The 26,464-nt window shown below is 44.6% G+C and overlaps 1 protein-coding gene across 1 annotated transcript; it reads left to right on the top strand.

Annotated features, from left to right (window-relative positions):
- Positions 1-3,337: 3,337 nt before the first annotated feature.
- PHOSPHO1 (phosphoethanolamine/phosphocholine phosphatase 1) lies at positions 3,338-24,186 on the top strand. Its single transcript, XM_089674486.1, has 2 exons — positions 3,338-3,462; positions 18,241-24,186. The coding sequence occupies exon 2, from the start codon at positions 18,250-18,252 to the stop codon at positions 18,991-18,993; it is 744 nt and encodes a 247-aa protein (XP_089530612.1). The 5' UTR covers positions 3,338-3,462; positions 18,241-18,249; the 3' UTR covers positions 18,994-24,186.
- The last annotated feature ends 2,278 nt before the right edge of the window (positions 24,187-26,464 follow it).

The following is a 26,464-nucleotide window of genomic DNA, read 5'->3' as shown; positions in this document are numbered from 1 at the left end:
GTACAATATAGTGTATAGGGTGCAGTAGGGTGTAATGTACAATATGGTGTGTATAGTGCAGGAGTGTGCAATGTACAATATAGTGTATATAGTGCAGGGGGGTGTAATGTACAATATAGTGTGTATAGCGCAGGAGGGTGTAATGTGCAATATAGTGTATATAGTGCAGGGGGGTGTAATGTACAATATAGTGTATATAGTGCAGGGGGGTGTAATGTACAATATAGTGTATATAGTGCAGGAGGGTGTAATGTACAATATAGTGTATAGGGTGCAGGAGTCTGTAATGTACAATATAGTGTATAGGGTGCAGGAGTGTGTAATGTACAATATAGTGTATAGGGTGCAGGGGTGTGTAATGTACAATATAGTGTATATAGTGCAGGAGGGTGTAATGTACAATATAGTGTATAGGGTGCAGGAGGGTGTAATGTACAATATAGTGTATAGGGTGCAGGAGTGTGTATTGTACAATATAGTGTATAGGGTGCAGGAGTGTGTAATGTACAATATAGTGTATAGGGTGCAGGAGTGTGTAATGTACAATATAGTGTGTATAGTGCAGGAGTGTGTAATGCACAATATAGTGTATAGGGTGCAGGAGTGTGTAATGCACAGAGTGCAGGGGTCAGTAGTACGTAACATGGGGGGGAGAAGTGTGTAACACACAGTATAAAAGTACAACGAAACATTGTGCCCTCCTCCCAGTAAAATCACCTCCCAATCTAGCTCTCTCACTCCCAAATCTCCCCAGTACAGATTTCTCCCTCCCAAATCTCCCCAGTACAGACCTCTCTCCCTCCCCAATTCCACCCAGTACAGACCTCTCTCCCTCCCAAATCTCCCCAGTACAGATCTCTCCCTCCCCAAATCCACCCAGTACAGATCTCTCCCTCCCCAAATCCACCCAGTACAGACCTCTCTCCCCCCAAATCCACCCAGTACAGACCTCTCTCCCTCCCAAATCCACCCAGTACAGATCTCTCCCTCCCAAATCTCCCCAGTAGAGATCTCTCTTAACCCAAATCCACCCAGTACGATTCCCCCCCTCAAAGCAAAATACCCCAGTAAACAGTTCTCTCCCCCCCCCCCAAATCCACCCAGTACAAACCTCTCTCCCCCCCAAATCCACCAAGTACAGACCTCTCTCCCCCCAAATCCACCCAGTAAAGACCTCTCTCCCCCCAAATCCACCCAGTACAGACCTCTCTCCCCCCAAATCCACTAAGTACAGACCTCTCTCCCCCCAAAGCCACTCAATAAAGACCTCTCTCCCCCAAATCCACCCAGTACAGACCTCTCTCCCCCCAAATCCACTAAGTACAGACCTCTCTCCCCCAAAGCCACTCAATAAAGACTTCTCTCCCCCCAAATCCACCCAGTACAGACCTCTCTCCCCCCAAATCCACCCAGTACAGATCTCTCTCCCCCCAAATCCACCCAGTACAGACCTCTCTCCCCCCAAATCCACCCAGTACAGACCTCTCTCCCCCCAAATCCACCCAGTACAGACCTCTCTCCCCCCAAATCCACCCAGTACAGACCTCTCTCCCCCCAAATCCACCCAGTACAGACCTCTCTCCCCCCAAATCCACCCAGTACAGACCTTTCTCCCCCCAAATCCACCCAGTACAGACCTCTCTCCCCCCAAATCCACCCAGTACAGACCTCTCTCCCCCCAAATCCACCCAGTACAGACCTCTCTCCCTCTAAATCCACCCAGTTAAGGTTTTTCAGATTCCTCTCCCCTCAAATGCACCTAGTACAGATACCCCCCCAAAAAAAACCCAGTACAGATCTGTTCAGATTTCTCTCCCCAAATGGACACAGAAAAAAAAAAACAGGACAGTAAGTGAATGAAAATCTCCCCATAGGGACACAGCAAAAGAAAAAAAAAGAAGAAAAATCAGGACAGGAAGAGAAGGGAAATCTCTTGAAGGAGACAGCAAAAAAAAAAAGCAGGACAGGAAGTGAACTGAGCTAGCCTCAAAGGGACACAGCTAGAAAAAAAAAAACAGGACAGGAAGTGAAGGAAATCTCCAAGAAGGGGACAAAGCGCAAAAAAAAATCTAGGACAGGAAGTGATAGAAAAATCTCTCAAAGGGGACACGGCAAAAAAACAAAACAAAAAACAGGACAGGAAGTGAAGGAAACTCTCCCCAAAGGGATACAAGAAAAAAATCCAGGGCAGGAAGAGAAAGAAAATCCCCCCAAGGGGACATAGCAATAAAAACAATCTAGGACCAGAAGTGAAGGAAATCTCTCAATGGAGACTAAGCAAAAAAATAAAAAAAATCTATGACAGGAAGTGAATGAAAATCTCTCAAAGGGGACACAGCAAATTAATCCAGAACAGGAAGTGAAGGGAAATCTCCCCATAGGGACACAGCAAAGAAAAAAGAAAAGAAAAAACAGGACAAGAAGTGAATTGAACCCCTCCCCAAAGAGACACAGCAAAATAATCCCGGACAGGAAGAGAAAGGAAATCCCCCCAAGGGGACATAGCAATAAAAACAATCTAGAACCGGAAGTGAAGGGAAATCTCACTAAGGGGACACAGCAAAAGACAAAAACAGAAGACAGGACGGGACAAGAAGTTAAGGAAATCTCTCGAAGGGGACACAGAAGAATAATCCAGGACAGAAAGTGAAGGGAAATGTCTCAATGGGGACACAGAAAAATAATCCAGGACAGGAAGTGAAGGGAAATGTCTCAATGGGGACACAGAAGAATAATCCAGGACAGGAAGTGAAGGGAAATGTAGCAATGGGGACACAGATTAATCCAGGACAGGAAGTGAAGGGAAATCTCTCAATGGGGACACAAGAATAATCCAGGACAGGAAGTGAAGGAAAATGTCTCAATGGGGACACCGAAGAATAAATGAGTAAAATCCAATGACAATAGTCAATCAGATGGTATTCTCTCTCTGCTGTATCCAATACCAAGTTCTAGTGATACTCAGGCTGTAACACACCACTCTCTTTTCCTGCCCTGAAGCGTATTTTTCCTCCATTGTCAATACAGGACTGATTCTGTTATGTGATGGTAATCGTTCCCGATCCGCAGGCTCCGCCCGCCTGTGTGGCCCCCCGGGGCCCCGTTCACACCCATCACACACCGTCTCATCACGTTAACGCGAAGCTGTCAACAAGGTAATCCTGTTATTTAAGTAACAGGGCGTGGTTATAGCAGGTAGGCGTACCCCCCGCAGCCTTCTCGCCCGCCCACCTGGCAGCTTGTGAATGGAAGTGGGCGTAGCTAGCTGCCATGGGCAGTTGGACTCCCCGCCCCGTTGCGGCGTCCTCTGATCACCGCTCCGAGCTGCTATTGGCTGCTGGGGCTGTGACGCGGTGCAGCCGGTTCTGGTCTCCTCTGGATATAAGATACCGGAGAAGATAACGGGGCACTGAGAGGACATCAGCTGAGCCGGCAGAAGAGCGGAGCCCTAACCAACACAACGTAAGATACTCTTCCCCAACACCCCCATATTTGGTTTGGTCCATCCTGACCTTCACGGGTAGAAGAGGCAGGGGGAGATACCACTGGGGGCAGCGAGGGGGTTAACTTGCTAGAGGGCAAAGCAAGGAGTGAGAGCTGACAGTGCAGGGATGGAGCATACTGTACATGGAGCCAGGAGAGAGGACATCAGATGTCAGTGTATGGAGCATACACCTCCATTGTGATGCTAACAGGGGTGTCACCATTAAAGTGTATGAATGGCAAGGTTATTGGTGCATCAGGGGGCTATGGAGGGGCCATTGCTCAATGACAGTGGCTGCCAGCAGCAAGTAATGGCTTTACATAGACCATCTCAGGTGCTGAAGATAAATGCTGTCCCTGGAAATGTCCCTCATTGCCAGAGACAGGCTCATCAATGTCCTAATAGTATGGATGACTTCCATGGGAAAAATCCTTGTCTTTCAATGCATGTCGGATGTCTGATCACAGATCCATGTTCTCTAGATTTTTTTTTTTAAACCCATATTTTTGCAGAACAGTTTTCCAATTTAGATGATTTGGTTGTAAAGGGCTTCTCGGTCTTTTCTCAAAGGGTTTGTACACCATAATTGACAATATGGTGCTCCAAGGTCTCTACTTAAAGGATTAGTCCACCTAGAACAAATCTTTTAGCTTTGGGTTTTGTTTTCTGTAATATAGCTGGGAGCCCAAGAACCAGATCTCCTTGATCAATTCCCAAGGTTTGTCTTGGAAGCTTTGGTATAGAGATGTCACCACTTGAGTTCCTGAGATTAGTCCACCTAACACAGGGCTTTTTATCATGGCGTGATTTCCTGTAATCTCTTCAGGAACCCAGGAACTAGATCTCCCTTGAATAAGTCCCCAGCTTGGTTTCTGAAGCTCACCATTCTTCTAAGCTTCTAAGATTAGTCCACCCAGGACAGGTCTTTTAAGTCATGGCTTGGGATTTCTGTAATCTCTTCGGCAACCCAGGAGCCAAATCACCTTGATGAAGTCCAAAGTTTTGTCTTGAAAGCTCTGGTGTAGAGATGTCACCATTGGAGCTCCTAAGATTAGTCCACCCAAAACATGTCTTTTAGTCGTGTCTTTATGGATGACCTTAATGATGTCCACAGCTTGGTTATGGAAGCTCTGGTGTTGAGTTGTTACCACTGGAGCTCCTAAGATTAGTCCACATAAAACATGTCTTTTAGTCATGGCTTGGGTTTTCTGTAATCTCTGTAAACGCATTGACTCCTGCTGTTTTCCCCCTGGGTAAATGCACCTCTCCTGCCTCTGCTCCTAACTCAAAATCGCTTTCACTCCTGTTATATTCAGAACAAATGGTGTATTTTATATTTGTGTGTATGTTGAGCAGTCCTCACCTTCAGTTGCACCCAGTTTACGACTGTAGCCTGGTTCCTATGAGACATCCCCCAACATTCATGTGAGCCTTATCAGCTTCTAATTGGGGTGGAGTTGAATGCTCATTTGAGCATCTCCCTATAAATTCAGATCAGCTCATGGGGGAGATCTCTGATGGGGGGGCACAGTCTCTGATGGGGGTGCTGCTTCTGACGGAGTGCGGTTTCGAAAGAGTGCGAAGCAGTTAAACACAGCAGTTGAACTAAAGCAGGAGAAAGACACAACAACAGCAAGAAACTCTACTGAATGCTGGACAGACTGCAAGCAAACACCCTGGGAAACATCTCTTACATGCCTGACTCCCACTCTGTGTACTTTTATATAATACACTCCTCCTCTTCATACTACTATCCTCTGTTCCCAAATCTCATTTCTTTACCCCTCTGCTCCACCCCAAAACTTGCACATCTCCCCCTCATTGCTATCATCTCCCTACTACTGCTCTCATCACCCCCCACAATGCCTCTTCTACTCCTTCTCATTTTCCTCTCCTCCATTCCCAAAATCCATTCACTATATCCCTCTGCTCCTCCTAAACATTTGTACATTGTGTCCTCACTGCTTCCTTCGCCCCTCTATGGCACCCACCACCTCCTCCTATTATTCCACTCTCCCACTGACCCCAACACCTCCACTAGGAGTTTCTCACGCTCCTGCACATCCCGTTCCCATGCCACCTTTCTCACCCTTCTCCTCCTCCTAGCCGCGGGAGACATCTCCCCGAATCCTGGCCCTCCACCACCTCCCTCACCCGCACAACACCCTCCCGCCGCCATGTCCTACCGCAACCTAGTATCTGTCCCCCTGCTCCCTAAAATCTCCCCCCCGTTTTCATGTGCACTCCTGAACGCCCGATCGGTGTGCAACAAGCTTACCGCCATCCACGACCTCTTTGTTTCCCGCTCCCTCAACCTCCTGGCGATCACGGAAACCTGGATCCAGCCCACTGACTCTACCTCCCCTGCTGCACTCTCCTATGGAGGTCTCACCTGGACCCACTCACCCAGACCTAACGGTCGTAAAGGTGGTGGGGTTGGTCTGCTCCTGTCACCGCGGAGCACCTTCCGAGTCCTCCCAAACCCCCCCTCCCTATCCTTCTCCTCCTTCGAGGCCCACTGCGTCCGACTATTCTCCCCAACCCCCCTGAAGATTGCTGTGATATACCGGCCTCCTGGATCCATACCCCGCTTCCTGGAAGACTTCTCCTCCTGGCTACCCTTCTTCCTCTCCTCTGAGCTACCCACCATCATTCTTGGGGATTTCAACATCCCTGTCAACCTTGACAACCCGGACACAGCCCGTCTCCTCCACTTAACCTCCTCCTTTGCACTTGCACAGTGCATACAATCCACCACCCACTCCGACGGTAATATCCTTGATCTTGTCTTCTCCAACCGCTGCGCTCCCCACAACCTCACTAACACCCCCTTCCCTCTCTCTGACCACAACCTGATCACCTTCTCTATCTCCTCGTCCTCCAACGCCTACCCCTCCAAATGTCACACTACTACCAGCCGTAACCTCCGCAACCTTAACCCTGCCCCCCTCCACTCTGCAGCTGATCAACTCCACGACCGCATCCTCCCCCTGTCCTGCCCCGACTTGGCTATGACTGCCTACAACAACGCGCTGTCAGCAGCCCTTGACTCACTAGCGCCTTTAACCACACGCAACATCAGACTCCGACCGCTCCAGCCCTGGCAGACTGATCACACCAAAACCCTCAAACGACGCAGTCGTGCCCTGGAGCGACTATGGCGCAAAACAAAATCCCAACAAGCTTTCACCTGCTACAAATCTGCCTTCCGCACCTACACCTCCTCCCTCCACGCAGCCAAACAAGCCTACTTCCTGACCCTCATCAAGGCCCTCTCCTCCAATCCTCGCCGACTCTTCTCCACCTTCAACTCTCTACTCTCTCCACCCCCACCTCCACCCAGCACCTCGCTCACCGCCCTTGAGATTGCCAATCACTTCAAAAACAAGATTGACACAATTCGCAAGGACATTGCCGCAACTCACACGCCCTCTCAACCCGTCCCCTCTCACACAGCTACCCCCTCATCCCCCCTCCCCCTCGACATTACCCGCAGGGACTTCGTCACTGCTCAAACTCCCTCCGACCCCGTTCCCCCTCACTCAGCTACCCCCTCATCACCCCTCTCCCACGGCCCCACCACTGCTCTGACCTCCACTCCCACCCCACCCTACATTCCTCATACTGAAGCTCCCCCAACACTCCACACCTTTGACCTTACTACCATTGAGGAAGTCTCCAAGATCCTCTCTGATGCCCGCCTCACCACCTGCCCCCTCGACCCTATCCCCTCACAATTCCTACGACCTCCCTCCCCCTCCATCCTACGCTCCCTCACCCACATCTTTAATCTCTCCCTCTCCTCCGGCACTTTCCCCTCCCCACTGAAGCATGCACACATCACCCCCATACTTAAAAAGCCCTCCCTGGACCCCAATGACCCGAACAACCTCAGACCCATCTCCCTGCTCCCACTTACATCTAAACTCCTCGAGCGTCTCGTCTACACCCGCCTATGCTCTCACCTCAACGACAACAACCTCCTCGATCCCCTACAGTCTGGCTTCCGCCCCCTACACTCCACCGAAACCGCCTTACTCAAACTCTCCAACGACCTTCTAACCGCCAAAGCTAATGGCCACTATTCAGTGCTCCTACTCCTTGACCTCTCTGCGGCCTTTGACACAGTTGACCACCCCCTCCTCCTCAAAATACTACACTCCCTCGGCCTCAGAGATTCTGCTCTCTCCTGGCTCTCATCCTACCTGTCACAACGCTCTTTCAGCGTTACCTATAATGCTACCACCTCCCCCTCACTCCCCCTCTCTGTTGGGGTCCCTCAAGGCTCTGTCCTTGGGCCCCTTCTCTTCTCCATCTACACCTCCTCCCTTGGCCAACTCATACACTCTCACGGCTTCAACTACCACCTCTATGCCGACGACACACAAATCTATCTCTCAACCCCCCACCTCACCCCTTCGGTCTCTGCCCAAATCACACACCTACTGAGCGACATATCAGATTGGATGTCGCTCCACTTCCTTAAACTGAATCTCTCCAAAACCGAGCTCCTTGTCTTCCCCCCAGCCCGAACCCCACCCCCCATTGACTTCTACATCACATCCAACAACGCCAATATCAAACCCGTTCTGCAGGCCAGAGTACTTGGTGTCATTCTGGACTCCAACCTATCCTTCCAGCCCCAAGTCCAATCTTTAACAAACTCGTGCAGACTCCACCTCCGCAACATCGCCAAAATCCGCACGTTCCTAACCCCAGAAACCACTAAACAGCTCATCCACTCCCTCATCATATCACGACTCGACTACTGCAACTCCCTCCTCACTGGCCTGCCTCGCCGCTGGCTATCCCCGCTTCAGTCGATCCTGAATACGGCTGCCAGACTCATTCACCTTTCCAACCGCTCCATTTCCGCCACCCCCCTCTGCCAATCCCTCCACTGGCTTCCGATTGCGCAACGGATCAAATTTAAAATCCTAACACTGACGTACAAAGCTGTCCACCATACTGCCCCGAACTACATCACTGACCTAATATCCAAGTACCGCCCAACACGCACACTCCGCTCCTCACAAGACCTCCTTCTCTCTAGTTCCCTGGTCTCCTCCTCCCATGCCCGCCTCCAGGACTTCTCCAGGGTGTCACCCATCCTCTGGAACTCCCTGCCCCAACCCATCAGATTATCACCTACTCTCCTCTCCTTTAGGCGCACCCTGAAAACCCATCTCTTCAGGGAAGCCTACCTCACCCCCTGCTAACTTGCTGACCTCCTCCACTCTTCCTACCACTCCATCCCCCACAGCTATCTCCTCCTGTACCACTATCCCATCCCTTCTAGATTGTAAGCTCGAAAGAGCAGGGCCCTCGATCCCCTCATGTTTTGCATTGTATTGGTATTGTTCTGTCACATGTTCTGTCCCCCTTTGTAATGTACAGCGCTGAGTGAACTATTGGCGCTTTATAAATACTGTATAATAATAATAATAATAATCTCTTTAGGAACCCAGGAAATGGATGACCTTAATGATGTTCACAGCTTGGTCATGGACACTCTGGTGTAGAGATGTCACCATTGGAGTGCCTAAGATTAGTCCACCCAGAATAGGTTTTTCAGTCATGGCTTGGGATTTCTGTAATTTCTTTGGCAACCCAGAAGCCAAATCACCTTGATGAAGTCCAAAGCTTTGTCTTGAAAGCTCTGGTGTAGAGATGTCACCATTGGAGCTCCTAATATTAGTCCACCCAGTACAGGTTTTTCAGTCATGGCTTGGTATTCTGCAATCTCTTTGGGAACCCAGGAACCAGATCACCTTGACAAAGTCTCAAGCTTGGTCTTGTAAGCTCTGGTGTAGAGAGGCCACCACTGGAGCTGCTAAAATTACTCCACCCAGAACAAGTATTTTAGTCATGGCTTGGGTTTTCTGTAATCTATTCAGGAACCCAGGAAATGGATGACCTTTATGATATCCACAGCTTAGTCATGGAAGCTCTTGTGTAGCGATGTCACCATTGGAGTTCCTAAGATTAGACACAGAACAGGTTTTTCAGTTATGTCTTGGGTTTTGTGTAATCTCTTTGGGAACCCAGGAACCAGATCACCTTGACAAAGTCTCAAGCTTGGTCTTGTAAGCTCTGATGTAGAGATGTCACCCCTCGAGCTCCTAAGGTTAGTCTACCTAGAACAAGTATTTTAGTCAAGGCTTGGGTTTTCTGTAATCTTTTTGGAAACTCAGGAACCAGATCTCCTTGATGAAGCTTCAGGCTTGGTCTTGGAAGCTCTGGTGTAGAGATGTCACCATTGGAACTCCTAGGAGGCACCTGCCATTAGGTAATTTAAGGGGCATACAATCAAAATTGAAACTGTGTCAACCTGATAATCACCATGAGGTTGATTGATTTTTCCTAGGAAACCTGTCAGGAGAGATATTCATACAGTGCCACCGCTAATCTCTTTTTTTGAACATGCTAGTGCTAGTAGATTGTTTGTTCATAGAACATTCGTAGGAAAATTCTTTGTACATTCAGTAACTGGGCAAATGTAATTTGAGTACTTCAAATGTTAATTTGCTTTTAACATTCAATTTTGGATTATGTGTAATTTCCTGAACAAAAACCACATGCACTGTTAGAAATTCCTGCGAGAAAAAAATTTCTTTCCCCTCTTCACATTTTCTCATCACTGTGGTGAAAAAATAAACGTTGATTTGATTAGAAAATCAAACAAACATTTCCAAAACGAAACATTTCAATTTAAAATTTACTATGGCTATGGGTTTTGTTAAATCTCTTTGAGAACGCAGGAACTAGATCTCCTTGATGAAGTTCCTTGGTCTTGAGGGCTCTGGTGTAGAGATATCCCTGCCAAAGCTCCTAAGAGATGCATGCCATTAAATAATTAGACCTATTTAAATACACTCAGACACAAAACTGGTCACCCTGGTAATCTCCTTTGGGTAGACAGATCTTTGTTTAATGGATTATTCCACCCAGGACAGGTATTTTAGTTATGGCTTGTGTTTTCTGTAATCTCTCTGGGAATCCAGAAACAAGCTGTCCTCGACATTCCCAGCCCGTTTTCAGAAGCTCAGGTGTAGAGATGTCACTGCCGGAGCTCCTAGGAGACACAAGCCTTTAGATAATTAAACCCAGGGGCATACACTAAAAACCAAAACTGTCCACCCAGATAATCATATTTGTCAAGGAGATCTGGTTCCTGGGTTCCGAGAGAGTTTACAGAAAACAGAAGCCATAACCGAAAGACTTGTTCTAGGTGGACTGATCTATTTCTAGGAAACCTTTCAAGAGAGATATACGTACAATGCAACTGCTAATCTCTTCTTCTGAAAATGCTAGTGCAAAATATACTAAATGGTGCTCCATAGCTTATGTTTAAAGGATTAGCCCACCTGGAACAGGTATTTTAGCTATGGCTTGTATTTTCTGGAATCTCTTTGGGAACCGAGGAACCAGATCTCCTTAACAAAGTCCCAAGCTTGGTCTTGAAAGAGCAAGCATAGAGATGTCACCATTGGAACTCCTAGGAGACACAAGCCAATAGATAATTAGGCCCAGGGGCATACACTCAAAACAGAAACTGTGTGTCCAGACATTCACCTTGGAGTACACTGATCTTTTTTCTAGGAAACCTGTCAGGAGAAATACACATAGATTGCCATGGTTAATCTCTATTTCTGAAAAGTGTCTGGTTTCCTGGTTGATACTTTGGCTTCGATAATTCCTCAAGTACTAAGTATACTCATCAGGATTTCTGATTTTTTTTTTTTCTATCATGGCCAGTAATCCAGATTGTGGCCAAGCGACTAGCATTTTCAACAAGGAATCCCCCATTTTTTTTCAGTGACAGCTACACTTTAGCACAATTTTTCTCAACCAGGGTTTTGTCTTGAGGTTGCTAGGGGTTCCTTGATCATGGAGCAATGTAGGATTGATTTCCCAGCTACACTGACCAACAATGCAAGGGGGCAATTTTCTACCAACCACCAGTGTAAGGGGTCACCTCTACAATGACCACTAATGTCAAAATACTTCACAATTTTTACTGTCTCATGTTCTTTTCTGCGGTTATCATTTATTAAAAAAAATTACTGAAAATAGTTTTGAAGGGGGTTCTTAACAAAATGATCTACCCAGGCAAATAGGCTAGGTATGCCACTTCACTTATTCTTTTTTTAAAACTTTCGTCAACTTATTGATCACACTAGTGCACCATGAGCTGGGGGTATAATTCGTTTTAGCAGAGGCTCCCCAAGAACCTAAAAAATGATATCAAGGGTTCATCAGCGGTGAAAAGGTTGAGAAAGGCTCAACAGATCAGCAGCAAAGTGTGCTTGAATTTTTCTCTGCAGTTATGTGATACTGTATGGCTGATACCTTGTGGCAGAGGTGCGCACCCTCCACGTTAATTATTAATTGTCAAGTGATAGCAGTGGTTAAGCTCAGTTCACCAGATGCTGGATTTGAAGGACAGTAACAGCAAAGAATGATCTGCCATGGCAGGATCCACATGCACAATTTTCAGTCTCTAGGACCAGATCTAATTTTACTATAAAGACATATCTGTAGAGGACATAAAACAACATTTTCAGATTGAATTCATTGTTTACTAATTATTTGTAAATTAAAGCCTAGATTTAGGTAAAACCTAGAGCAGTACTAAAGTCTGCTTCTTTACTTTGTACCTACAAAGCCTATATTAGGACTTAGCTGTAGGTACATAACGTGCACCATTTAGGAGATATTTAATTCAGCAGCAGCCGGTGACCTCATCGGCGCATGCGCACTGTGCTGTCAATGGACGGCATGCTGTCCATTAAGAGAGCTTTGTTGCGCGAGTGATGTCATCCAAATAACTGGAGCCCTGCGAATCGGAAGGAAGACCTGGTGAAGATGGAAGCCCTGGCAGCAATGACAGCGAGCCGCCAGAGGACTTTGTTTTCGGGTAGGTCTTTCATAATGTGCTAGTATGCGATGGATACGCCGGCGCATGCGCACTGTGCTGTCAATGGATGGCATGCTTTCAATTAAGAGAGCTGTGTCACGCGAGTAATGTCATCCAAATGACTGGAGCCCTGTGAATCGGAAGGAAGACCTGGTGAAGATAGAAGCCCTGTCAGCAGTGACAGCGAGACGCCAGAGGACTTTGTTTTCGGGTAGGTCTTTCATAATGTGCTAATATGCGATGCATACTTGCACATTATGCAGGGGGAGGATATTTTTTGTTTTTATTTTGCGGTTTACTACCCATTTAAAATAAAATAAATCAGCTCAAGGGACATTGCGTAGGGTGAATTCATACCATATGGAGAGCTGTCAGAGCTCTTTACTGCTGCGACAGCTCTCTGTTGATGGCTGTGCTAGGGAGCAGTGTAGTGTGCGATTCAACACATCACAAGGATCCCTTTTTTTTGTTTTGTATGAGCTCTATTTGAAGTGTTCAAAATGTACATTTCACTCACTGCAATGTCGGGTGGCATAATTCACTGCTGTGCCTAAAATTGTAGTGCTATTCCTGCCAGTGTGCTGCGATAAAATGCAGCATTTCTGCATTTTATCACAGCCTGCTGCTGCCCATCACTAGGTTGCATTGTAATGTGAATGGGACACATAGCTTTATTCCCACTGGCCACCAATGTAAGTTGCGTTCTTCCTACTGACCACCAATGTAAGGGACAATCCTTCCAGTGACCACCAATGTAAGGTACATTCTTCCCATGACCCCCCCAAAGTAAGGGACATTCCTCCCAGTGACCACCAATGTAAGAAACATTCTTCCCATTGACCACCAGTGGAAGGGACATTCGTTCCAATGATCACCATTGTAAGGGACAGTCTTCTCACTGACCTCAAATGTAAAGGACATTCTTCCCACTAATCTCCAATGTAAGGAGCATTCTTCCCAAAAACCACCACTATAAGGAACATTCTTGTCAATGACTACCAATGTATAAAACATGCTTTCCAATGACCACCAATGTAAGAAGCATTCTTCCCACTGAACACCAATGTAAAGGACATTGTGCCCAATGATCACCATTGTAAGGGACATTCTTCTCATTGACCACCAATGTAAGGAACATTCCTCCCACTGACCACCAATGTAAGGTGCATTCTTCCCACTGACCCCCCAAAGTAAAGGACATTCTTCCCACTAACCTCCAATGTAAGGAGTGTTCTTCCCAAATACCACCAATGTAAGGGACATTCTTGTCAATGACCACCAATGTATAAAACATGCTTCCCAATGACCACCAATGTAAGAAGCATTCTTCCCATTGATGACCAGTTTAAAGAACATTCTCCCCACTCACCTCAAATGTAATGGACATTCTTCCCACTGGCCTCCAATATAAGGATTGTTCTTCTTGAAGACCACCAGTATAAGGGACGCTCATATCAATGACCACCAATGTAAAAAAACATGCTTCTCACTGACCACCAATGTAAGGAGCATTATTCCTATTGACCACAAGTTTAAAGGACATTCTTCCAATTGATCAGCAATGTAAGGGATGTTCTTCTCAATGACCAGCAATGTAAGAATCATTCTTCCTATTGACCTCCAGGCTCATGTACCATGAGCTGTAAATATAATATTTATTGTCAGGGGTTTCCTGAGACCTGAAAGATATTTCAAGCGTTCCATGTTAAAAAGGTTGAGAAAGGTTGATATAGAAGAACACAGATGTAAGGTGACAATACATCCCTTTCTTTATCATTGGAACTGCCCTCTGTATTGATATTCTGTGTTGTAAGACCCAACACCTTAATTGACAAGGACAAATATGAATTCATTTTCTAAAAACAATAATTTTATTATGCCATGGATCAAACTGATCAGCATGCAAAATCAGGGACATTTCTAGGGGCAAACAGCTTCAGAAACGAATATCCAAACCTGGGGCTTTTCTTGTAAAACGGAGACAGTTATCAGCTCTGAATGGATATTTAAAAAGGCAGATATGGTAAAAGGACTGCGGTAGATGTGTTAGAATCTAAGGTCCATATCACACCTGCATACACATACCAGGGTCAGTCTGATCAGGCGACACAAGGGATACAAACCAAGGACCCTAGTATTACAAGGTAGAACTGCTGGTCATTGAGCCCAACTGATAAGGTGTTAATATATTGATGGAGCTGATGTATGGTTTTGGAACTGTTGTTGACCTGAAATTGCAGTATTGGCAAAAAAATGTTTTTTTGTACAATCATCAGAGATGGCTATATAATCATTTATATACAATAATTAATAAAAAAAACTAGTTTCCTCAAAAGTTATATTTTAGGCAAAGGTGGATCCTGGAAGTCTTAGTCAGTCCCTGACTTCTTATATATCTTGAATACTCCAACAGTGTGAGCTGTCTGGTACAATTTCCAGCTCTGGCCGTCTGGGTGTTCCTGCCCATCTTTGTGTGTTCCAGAAACTCCTGTTACATTCTCTATGGTATCAAATAAATAAAACATCTAGCAGGGAAAGTGAGAGCTCTATAAAATGGCCAAAATAGGGAACTGAGCACAGGGATCTCACCAACAGAGTCCCCTAGGGAATGAAGAAACTATTAGATGGTTTGACTCTCTAGCATCCAACAAAAACAGAAGTATGAGTTTTGATTGGGCTAACCCTTTAACCATGGTTTCTACCTATAGATTAATGCCTTGGAGTAGAAATAAAGCAGTCATTGGTGAAAAAAAGTGTACAGGACTGCCATTACTGGATAAGCATGCCCAACAACTCTAGGACTGGTGTAGCAAGACTTGTAGAAAACTGATGTTGTTTAAGCATTACGCAGTCATTGTTCCTATGAAGAGACACCCTGCAGCAGGAAACAGCAATGCAATCATAGTTTCTGTCTATGAATCATTCATACAAACACAAATTGCAGTTTTAGGCTAGCGGTGTATATGCAAAATGTGTATGGCTGTTGGAGAACCTGGCCTTCAAGTAGATGTCCAGGTCTGAAGATCTATGGTTTCTCTGTAGGCCATACACATGGATACTTTCAGACAAGTTCAGCTACCAAAAAGATCAATGCAAACGACCACCAATGGTTTCTATCAACACCATGAAATTGCAGTTTTAGGCTGTCAGGGTATATGCAAAATGTGTATGGCTGCTGGAGAACCTGGCCTTCAAGTAGATGTCCAGGTCTAAAGATCTATGATTTCTCTGTAGGAGAATGGATACTTTCAGACAGGTTCAGCTACCAAAAATATCAACGCAAACGACCACCAATGGTTTCTATCAACACCATGAAATTGCAGTTTTAGGCTTGCGGTGTATATGCAAAATGTGTATGACTGCTGGAGAACCTGGCCTTCAAGTAGATGTCCAGGTCTAAAGATCTATGGTTTCTCTGTAGGCTATACACATGGATACTTTCAGACAAGTTCAGCTACCAAAAAGATCAATGCAAATGACCACCAATGGTTTCTGTCAACACCATGAAACCATCAAAGGAGTTGGTCAGAAGGTTGTTATAAGGTGGTTGAAATTGCTTGGAATATTCCTGGTCCTTGTCATAAAAAGGCCACTTTGTTTTTGACCATTTTCATGAGGAACGTCTGCAAATGTGCCATATGGCTACTATCTAATACCACTCTGATTACAATATATAGTCACATCTGCTCTATTATTTAATGGAATATTGATATAGTATAGTTATGCAGTTCTCCTTTAATGTTTTTGCATTCTCTTTGTATGATATCTGGATCTGCCACTAAAGTACATGCCTGCTTGCAGAACATTTCCCGTTTCCCTGTTTAGCCTTCTGCAGGGTGAGCACTATTATAAATTTAGGAACATCCCAGCACCTGTCCTTGTCTCTCATCTGAAGTCTGAGCTTTTCATATTTCACTAAATATTAAAGAAATGCTTTCTCACTTTTCCCTTCTTTCTATCTTTTCCTTTTTTTGCTTTCTTTCTTTCCTTAACATTTTTCTTTTTTTTTTCTTCCTTAATAAGGACAGCAGAAAAATTACCCTTGCACTCCCCCCTAGACTGCAAGGGTTAAATGCTCGTTTAGTCTACGGATTGAGGGATAAGCAGTGATACTTAAAGTGGTTGTAAAAGTTCATGTTTTTTTTTTGCTTTCATGCATTCTATGCATGAAGGTAAAAAACCTTCTGCCCCCAGCCCCCTCAATACTTACCTGAGCCTCAATGCGATCCAGCAATGTGCATGACAGCCTCAGCTGTTCCAGGTCTCTGCCTCCTCCTTGGCTGAGCTGATGGCTCCCGCTGCTGTCAATCACAGCCAGTCATCCAATGAGGAGAGAGATGAGGGCGGGGCCAAGTCACGGCTCCGTGTGTGAATGGACATACAGAGCAGCGGGTGTCCCCATAGCAAGCTGCTTGCTCTGGGGGCACCTGACAGGAGGGTGGGGCCAGGAGAGCCTGCGGGGGACCCGAGAAGACGAGGAACCAGACTGCTGTGTGCAAAACCACTTCATACAGTAGGTAAGTTATAGACATGTACAAAAAATGGCCACTGCCCCAGTCTATAACTGGCTTCTACAGCAAGGAACACATGGACGGGCAACGCATGTCAAAAAAAAAGAAAGGAAAGTTATCAGCTCAATTTGCCAGCCAGCTAGCCGAACTAACCTAACAGTATGCATTGAAAACAGGGGTTTAGTTAGCACACATTTGCAAATACATATGTAAGCCACAGAGCCACGTCACGGCACCCCAATATTCTGTGGTCCTAACTCTACAAATATTGAGAGCCCCCATAGTAGAGGCACATGTATTTAATGGATAGACCAAGGGCAGGTGAACCTGAGGGAGCCCACCCCTCCTTAAAGGCATGTATAGACATGTTTGTTATTTAAAAAAAAAAAAAAAAAAAGTAACCTTTTAGAATTGCTTTAAAGTGTTTAAGTCTAAAATCTTACTAATACTTAGTGTTACTAAACCCACAACAGTAAAATCAGTCTGTATGTGCAGTAAAGCATGCTTGTTATCCTCACTGTGGAACCTAAGGGGTTAATCCTCTGCATTGTGTAACAAGGATGTTTGATCCTGTCTTCCCTGATCCTCCCCTTTTTCTACTGTCCCCAATCCATCTGCTGATAGTACAGAGCTCTAGGAGTCATTCTGCACATGCTCAGTTTGATGTGTATTGCTTGAGAATTTTTTTCGTCTTTGGGAGAGTTGGGTGCCTGGAGATGGTCAAATGTTCTGTGATGTCCCTCAACTTTTTCAGCCCCCCCCCCCCCCCCTTCCATCCTAAACCATGGGATTGGAGCTGTTAGACTAGGATCTGATGTTCCCCAAGCCATTGGTGGGCGGATCAGATCCTTAACTGACAGCTCCACTCTGCTTTGTACCGCTTTAGGGGAGGGTCTAGAAAGGCTGAGATGATGTCACAGGATACATAACCTGCTCCAGCTTGGCCGTGCTGAAGAAATAGAGAAAAAAAAGTCAAATGACACTAAAGGTAAGAAGGTGTATATTGGTAAAAATAAAGCACTTCCCATGTGGTTCAATGCCTGCTGGTGTGCCCCAATGTTTAGATGGATTTACAGCTGAGATATGGTTGATTAATATTTAAACAGTGATACTTTGATCAACTTATTTTGATACATATCCACAACATGAACGTACAAGAACAGTGTCAGTGAAGGCTTTTATGACTGTTTCATGCCTTAAACTGAATGATTTGTCTGAGCCATGTAACTATTTTAATGTGTCAAAAACAAGACCAATCCAGACTCCTGCTTAAATGCTGTTTCTCTTTGAACAAATGCTGACATCTTGTATTCTTTGATGTGTAGGTCATCAAGATGGCATCTAGACTTAAATACCTCCTGGTTTTCGACTTTGATGAAACCATTGTCAATGAGAACAGTGACGACTCAGTGGTTCAGGTGGCACCCGAAGAAGAGCTACCTGACTGGTTGCGTGAGACTTTCCAAGAGGGCTTTTACAACCAGTATATGCAGAGGGTGTTTAAGTACCTTGGAGATAAAGGTGTGAAGTTGACTGACCTCAAAGCAGTGTACGAGAAGATCCCTCTTTCTCCTGGAATGCCTACCCTCTTTAGATTCCTGCTCAAGAACCAAGATCGATTTGAGATTATCTTAATTTCAGATGCCAACATGTTTGGGATTGAGAGCAATCTGAAAAGCAATGGCTATAATTCTCTCTTCCGGAGGGTCATTAGCAACCCTACTACGATGGAGAAGAGTGGATACTTGACTCTAGGACCATATCACACCCATTCTTGCCCCCAGTGTCCAGCAAACATGTGCAAGAGGAAGATCTTGACTGAATACCTCACTGAAAGGGCTCAAGAAGGAGTCAAGTTTGAAAGTCTGTTGTACGTTGGAGATGGAGCCAATGATTTCTGCCCATCCGTCATCTTCACATCCACAGACGTCACTTTCCCTCGAAAGAGTTATCCCATGCACAAGTTGATACGAAAAATGGAAGAAAAGCAGAAAGGATCCTTTAAAGCTAAAGTAGTCCCTTGGGAATCTGCTGATGTGGTTGCACAGTATCTCCAAGCTCTTTTGAACAAGTTCTAAAAATAAAAAAGATCACATGGACACCTTAGGTTAGAATAGTTACTATAAGCCTCATATACTAGGCTTGATGTCTATGATCAATCCTAAACTATGCAGTTATGTCAACTTTCAGCCTCAGTTCTTTTGGGCTGGCAAGTTGACCTTTTCATGCCAGTGTTCAAACCTTATGTCTTCTGAAGGGTCAATGGACAGATTCAGTTTTGCTAACTACATGTTCTCGGCCTTCAGAGCTCTACACGAATCAATAATTAATAATGACTTTTTAACATTTCCACATGTATTGCTAAAGCATGACAATGCATCTTTGAAATACCTCACAATATTTTTTTATTAGAATGCTCTAGTAATCCTACAAAGCAAGAAACACCTGAAATGTCTGCCTAGTGGAAGCACACTGGATCATACTAAGCAATCAAAAACAATAGCAAGGGGTGCAGTTATAATGAGCTGTAGGTGGTCGAAACCCTAGTATCAGGTTTTAGCGTTGCCTAAATGATTTGTTCAAAGATTGACTTTATAACAACTGAGCAAGTTCTAAGACCTGTGACCATTTTATCTCGACGTGTCAAGGAGCACCCCCACTTTTTACGAGACCTGGGCTCAGTAGAGAGTGTTAATGGAGCATTTGATGCATTTTACATTTATTTAGCTGTGTAAACTAAGAATTCCGTTGGGCTTTAATATACTGCATACCCCTCGCAACCACCATGCAGGTCCAGACTATGGCATATTTATAGTTAGCTCCCACACAAGGTATATAACTACATAGATATACATAGCAATTTTATGCATGAGGATATAGTGCAATACATAATATATGTAGATCGAACTCCAGACTGATACAAAAAAAACTCATTTTATTGCAGGTATGATTGCAGTAATAATCATTTAAATGTGTTTTTTTAAATACAGCTATATAAGCGTGTTAATTATCCATATAGCAGCAAAGCGAGAATAGTAATAACTTCACCAGTGTGCTGATGCTCCTTCATTGTCCAATGAACAGCAGTGGGACATATACCAATCTGTACATCTCAACCTCTTTGGAGGTCCAAAACCAGACTTGACCCCAGCATTTGTGCTCAGAACACAAGTAGGTATCACAAGAATGGAAATGGATGTCTGAAACCGGACTTGATCCAGGCATTAGTGCCCAAGTCACAAGTAGGTATCACAAGAATGGAAGTGGAGGTCCCAAACCAGACTCGATCCAGGCATTAGGGCCTGGGTCACAAGTAGGTATAATAAGAATGGGAGTGGAGGTCCGAAACTGGAAGTGATCCAAGCATTGGTGCCTGGATCACAAGTAGGTATTGCAAGAATGGCTGCCCAAAATGACAAATCACCTCTGGCAGGTAAAACCATAAACATATACTGTATGTATTGAATGGTGTAATTGGCTGTTTGCCTGGAGTTTCATTTTTAAGACTGTCTACAATGGACTTTTTTTATTTTCCATTTTTCCTTACATTTAACATAAACTTGAGGTCCTTTTTTTTTTTTTTTTTTATTTCTTCACTATTTATCTTCTATTAGATATACTCTTTTTCTTACATCTAACGCGTGCCTCAGATTTTTCACTTTTGACAAAGGCATATATGGTCTACAGTTATAACGAACACAGATGGGTGATGACAGCCCTGGCCAGCCTTTCATGATGTAGTAGTTAGGGTGATTTGAGTATTTGGTCGTCACATCCCGCCATCATCTCATGTGGATATTTTCAGTTAATTGAGAGAGTCTTCTTTTTTTTTTTTTTTTTTTTTTTTTTAACAATGCGTGGGTTGGTTGTGTTGGCAGTTGTCAATGCCTAGACTCCAAAAATCCAGGCACGCATTGGAGAACATTTACAGCATGCATTTACACATCCCTGGCTTTGAAACAAAATCTTCAGGTACTATATTTTTTTAACCACAGACAGAGAACTGAACAATGTATTTTAACACTTTGTATTTATATATTTATTGTAACTGAAAAGTAATATTTTATTTTTCATCAGAGTTGTCAAAACCTATTGCACAATTTTAATAGATCAAACGATTTCCTTTGAAAGCTTAGTGGTTAGTACTGTGGCCTTGCAGCGTTGGAACTGTGGATTCAGTTCGCCACCTGTGTCTAGCTTGTATGTTCTCACATTTGTATGGGGTTCCTGAAGGTGCCCTGATGTCCTTCACAACTCAAAAACATACCGGCAACAAAGCACCACTTTTATGGATGCTGAAAATTATAATCATGAAATAATTAAAGGGAATCTTTTTTGCTTATAGTTTACAATTAGATAAACTACTCCTTGATATATTTTTCCATGACCTGTATAAAATTTCTGTTTTACAAATAAACATTTAATAAAAGATGCTTCCATAATAGTTTTGCAGGGTTTAGTGGGCTTTCTAATAGGAAAGCCTAGCAGCAGTTACTTGTTGACTGCTTCTTTTTCAATGAAACTACATACAGGGCTGTATGAGAAGACAAAGGCTAGGAAGAGGTATTGTGTTCTTATTCTGAATCATTCAGCTGTAAGGCAAGCCATAGATGATTCAACGTTCTTTCCTTCCACCACGGGTGGAAAGAAAGAAAGTCGTTCCGTTCCTTCAGCAACACCATCAGTGTCGATAGGGGAATCTCTATTGTGCTGTGCCAGCAGGGAGACTTCCCAGGTGGCAGATCACAATGATTACTTCTAGTGGCTGTAGACGTTGGCAGTAGTTGCATGTATAAAATCCGACAGGCTGGTTGTACCCAAGTTGATCAATGGATCAACACGGGTGCAACCAGCCTGCCCATAAATGGATTGAATTTCGTCCAGTCCCTGCTGAACGGACTGAGATCGATCCATGTATGGTTGGTGGCCGGCTTAAGTGTTTACAGTAGAGCAGTATAGCTGGCATTCTCATAACATAGAAGTAAAACCGGCAGACTAGAACTTCATCTGCTGCTTACAAATGGTAAACGTGATATATTTTTGTTTAATATGTCCTAACTACTTGACCATAATTAAGTTTCTTCGTTGTCCCTTAAAGGGTACAGGATTCTAATCATTCTTAAGCATTTGGTAGTTGTTGTTCAAACTTTTCTCATGGTGCATGATTGGTTCTTCTTTACCATTCTTTCAGCTAGAAGTTTTCCCTTAGTGGTAAATACCTCTTCTGGTCTCCATGTTGAGCCTTGGTGCAACTCCAGGGTGATCCTTGGTGTCTTTTCCTAGGTTGTGACAATTTTCATATTTTATTTGCTCTTTCTTATATAGCCATCATTTAGTTGTGGACTCCATCAGACACCTCTTGCAGTAAGATTTCCGAGTCAGTTGGACCTCTCGGTGGCTGTTTCCTCGTCCTCAGATGTACTGCCTTTGGGGATCCCAAATAGCTAAGAATTAGTACTTTCCCATGATCCTCAATAGGCGATGAAGAAAATGTTTGTACTTACTATAAAATCTTTGTTTTTTGAAGTTCATTGAGGGACACAGTTCTTGTAAAGAACCCTTTTTAGTCTTACACAAGATAAGATGGTATTGAGACCCAGAGCCTCCACCATTCCTAAGGTAGCTTGGCTTCTCGGCTCAGTCAGGACATTTTTCCTGCCACCTCTGTGTTCAGACCCAGTGGGGTTTATTTACTAAAGCTGGAGCGTCCAAAATCAGACTCCCTTCTGCATAGAAACCAATCAGCTTCTAACCTCAGCTTGTTCAATGAAGCTTTGGCAATGAAACCTGGAAGCTGATTGGTTTCTATGCAGAAGGGAGTCTGATTTTGGAATCTCCAGCTTTAGTAAATAAACCCCAGTATATCAGAACAGTATTTCTCTGCACTGTCTGGATGTAGTTTGTGTTACGCAAGTTACCTCAAAGTCAGTGCTTCCATTAGAAAGACTGACGTTTTTTTGTCATCCCTGATGGTCCACATAAAGGGGAACCAGCTTTTTGTTCCACCATTTCTTGGGTAGGTCATTGTTCAAGCTTATGGTCTTTAGGATCAGGTTCCACCTTTCATCATTAAAGCATACTCAACTATAAGGGTGTCAAACTGGCGGCCCTCCAAATGTTGCGAAACTACAAGTCCTATCATGCCACTGCCTTTGGGAATCATGCTTGTAACTGTCAGTCTTGCAATGCCTCATGGGACTTGTAGTTTTGCAACATCTGGAGGGCCGCCAGTTTGACACCTGTGCTCTACTAGATCCTTGAGTGCCGCTTGGGTTTATGTCATCAGGCAACTATTTCCCAGATTTGCAAGGCCACCACCTGGTCATCTTTTCACACTTTTTCTAAGCTTTATCCGACAGATCTCATCCAATGCCATCTTCAGGTGGAAGGTCCCTCAAGAGGCTTTTTGAGGTTTTGACTGCAGACAGACCCAAGTTTTGTTGTTTTGTCATGTGGGCCTGTTAGTGGTTTTTTTTTGTACTGTTACCCGCCTTCTGTTTGACATCACAATTTTCTCTGAATCTGGTATTCCCTTAACGAGCAAGGAAGAAAATAGGGTTTTGGACTTAGCATAAAATCCACTTCTTGAAATTCATTCAGAAACGACCAAAGAAAGGACACTGAGGATTAACCTGGGGTTCCAGACCAGGACAGATAATCACCACTGAGGGGAAAACTACTCTTTGAAAGAGTGGTGAACCTCAATAACCAATGTTGAGGAGAACAATCATGCACCATTAGAAAACAGGAACGAGAACAACTGCCAAATGTTCACAAATTACTACAGCTACATTCCTGTATCAATCTCAATAGACATCAAGAAATACATTTTACGATATAGGTCTAATTTTTTTTTTTTTTTTGTCTTGAACACACGCAAAAAAATAAACCTCTATTTCCTTTTAATGCAGAGCAAAGGTAATGTTCAAAGTAATGTTCCTCTTTTCACAGTTCTGGCTGGAGCACGCTTCCATCCGATTGGTTGAGCTTCTGTACTTTGCACATTCAAATTACCTTTTTCACTGCCTCTTTGGATTAGCCTTCTGTTGTCCATTGGTGCCTCCTAAAGGATTCCTGGTGGAGTGCTTGAAGCTGAACTTATAAGGGTGTTCTATGATATACTTTCTTGCAATATAGAAAGCCATATGAACTATTTTTTCACAATCAGTTATAAAAAATAATAAATGTCTATGTATTTTAGCATGTAATATGTATCTGCTGAGGACTAAAATGGGTTTGTATGACCATGTAATAAACATTCAGTGAAAGAATATTTGGCAGTAGTTTTTCTACTTCAGTCAAATATGAACATTCACACACTTATCCTGAGAACAGAGCTTTCCTACTGAGCATCTGATTTTCATCATGGATTTCAGCATCTGCCCTACTTACTCAATTCCTATAGTTTTCTGTATTCTGATCCTTGAATGCTCATCAGACCATATACAGTGAGACTGCAACCATGAGGAACTACATATACTAGCAAAAGTGGGTATGACAGGGGAAATATGTGCAGGAGAGGAGTATGGTGGGTATTGGGGTAGTATGTGCAGGAGATGAGGGTGGAGGGTATTGTGGGGGTAGTATGTGCAGGAGAGAAGGGTGGAGGGTATTGAGGGGGCAGTATGTGCAGGAGAGAAGGGTGGAAGGTATTGAGGGGGTAGTATGTGCAGGAGAGAAGGGTGGAGGGTATTGAGGGGGTAGTATGTGCAGGAGAGATGGGTGGAGGGTATTGAGGGGGTAGTATGTGCAGAAGTGGAGGTTGGAGGGTATTGAGGGGGTAGTATGTGCAGGAGAGAAGGGTGGAGGGTATTGAGGGGGTAGTATGTGCAAAAGAGAAGGGTGGAGGGTATTGTGGGGGTAGTATGTGCAGGAGAGGTTGGAGGGTATGACAGGGGGTAGTATGTGCAGGAGAGGTTGGAGGGTATGACGGAGCAGTATGTGCAGGAGAGGAGGGTGGAGGGTATGACAGGGAGCAGCATGTGCAGGAGAGGAGGGTGGAGGGTATGACAGGGAGCAGCATATGCAGGAGAGGCGTGTGGAGGGTATAGCAGTGGGCAATATGTACAGGAGAGGAGTGTGGAGGGTAAGACAGTGGGCAGTATGTACAAGAGAGGAGGGTGGAGGGTATGACAGGGAGCAGTATGTGCAGGAGAGGAGTGTATTATGGGGTAGAATATGCAAAAGAGAAGGGTGGAAGGTATGACTGGGGGTAGTATTTGCAGAAGAGGAATATGAAGGATATTATGGGGGTAGTGTGTGCAGAAGAGGTTGGAGGGTATGACTGGGGGAAGTATGTGCAGAAGAGGAGGGTGGAGGGTATAAAAGTGGGCAGTATGTGCAGGAGAGGAGCGTGGAGGATATTATGGGGGTAGTATGTGCAGGAGAGAAGGGTGGAGGGTATAACAGGGCAGTATGTGCAGGGAAGGAGTGTGGAGGGTATGACGGGTCAGTATGTGCAGGAGAGAAGGGTGGAGGATATAACAGGGCAGTATGTGCAGGAGAGAAGGGTGGAGGGTATAACGGCAGTATGTGCATGGAAGGAGTGTGGAGGGTGTGACGGGTCAGTATGTGCAGGAGAGAAGGGTGGAGGATATGACGGGGCAGTTTGTGCAGGAGAGGAGTATGGGGGATATTATGGGGGTAGTATGTGCAGAAGAGGAGGGTTTGACTGGGGGCAGTATGTGCAGGAGAGGAGTATGGGGGAGATTATGAGGGTAGTATGTGCAGGAGAGAAGGGTGGATGGTATAACAGGGCAGTATGTGCAGGAAAGGAGTGTGGAGGGTATGACGGGTCAGTATGTGCAGGAGAGAAGTATGGGGATAGTATGTGCAGAAGAGAAGGGTGGACGGTATGACTGGGGGCAGTATGTGCAGGAGAGGAGTATGGGGGATATTATGGGGGTAGTATATGCAGAAGAGGAGGGTTTGACTGGGGGCAGTATGTGCAGGAGAGGAGTATGGGGGAGATTATGAGGGTAGTGTGTGCAGAAGAGGATGTTGTCTTCTAATATTATTTAGACAATTCTTTTCCAGAGAGACAGCCAGCCAGCATAAATCCGGGTGATTACTAAAGATTTCTTCATATCAAACAGAAATCCAACCCTTCTCCGGATGACCAGGGTGTATTTATAAATGTACTTTTTCCGCAGCAACCAATAGTTATTTTCCAGAGAGATGCATTTATTCGGATAAAGATATTTGTTACAGATGACAGAAATCCAGCTGAATATTTGTAAATATTACAATGAACAACAGCTCTCAATGTCCCATTCAAGATACTTCATATCAAGCATAGAGATACTACACCGTCCAACATATGTCCGATCTACAATATGCACCTAGGTAGCTTCCATGCATGCAATAATGTGAGTTATGATCTGTACCTGTGCTCCCATATTAAAGACAGGGAAAAAAAAACTCTTTCCCAACGGAGGTACCGACAAGGTGGATGACAGGCAATCATTAGAACCCTTCAGAGAACCTTCCTGTGTCCTGTCTCCTGGGACCTGTGTCCTGTCACCTGTCTCCTATCACCTGTGTCCTGTC

The sequence above is a fragment of the Staurois parvus genome, unplaced genomic scaffold (genome assembly GCF_062004578.1).
Source record: "Staurois parvus isolate SC_StPar_1 unplaced genomic scaffold, SC_StPar_1.0 ptg000151l, whole genome shotgun sequence".
In the NCBI taxonomy this organism is placed as follows: domain Eukaryota; kingdom Metazoa; phylum Chordata; class Amphibia; order Anura; family Ranidae; genus Staurois; species Staurois parvus.
Note: the sequence above shows the minus strand (reverse complement) of the source record. Positions and strands in the feature narration are given on the sequence as shown.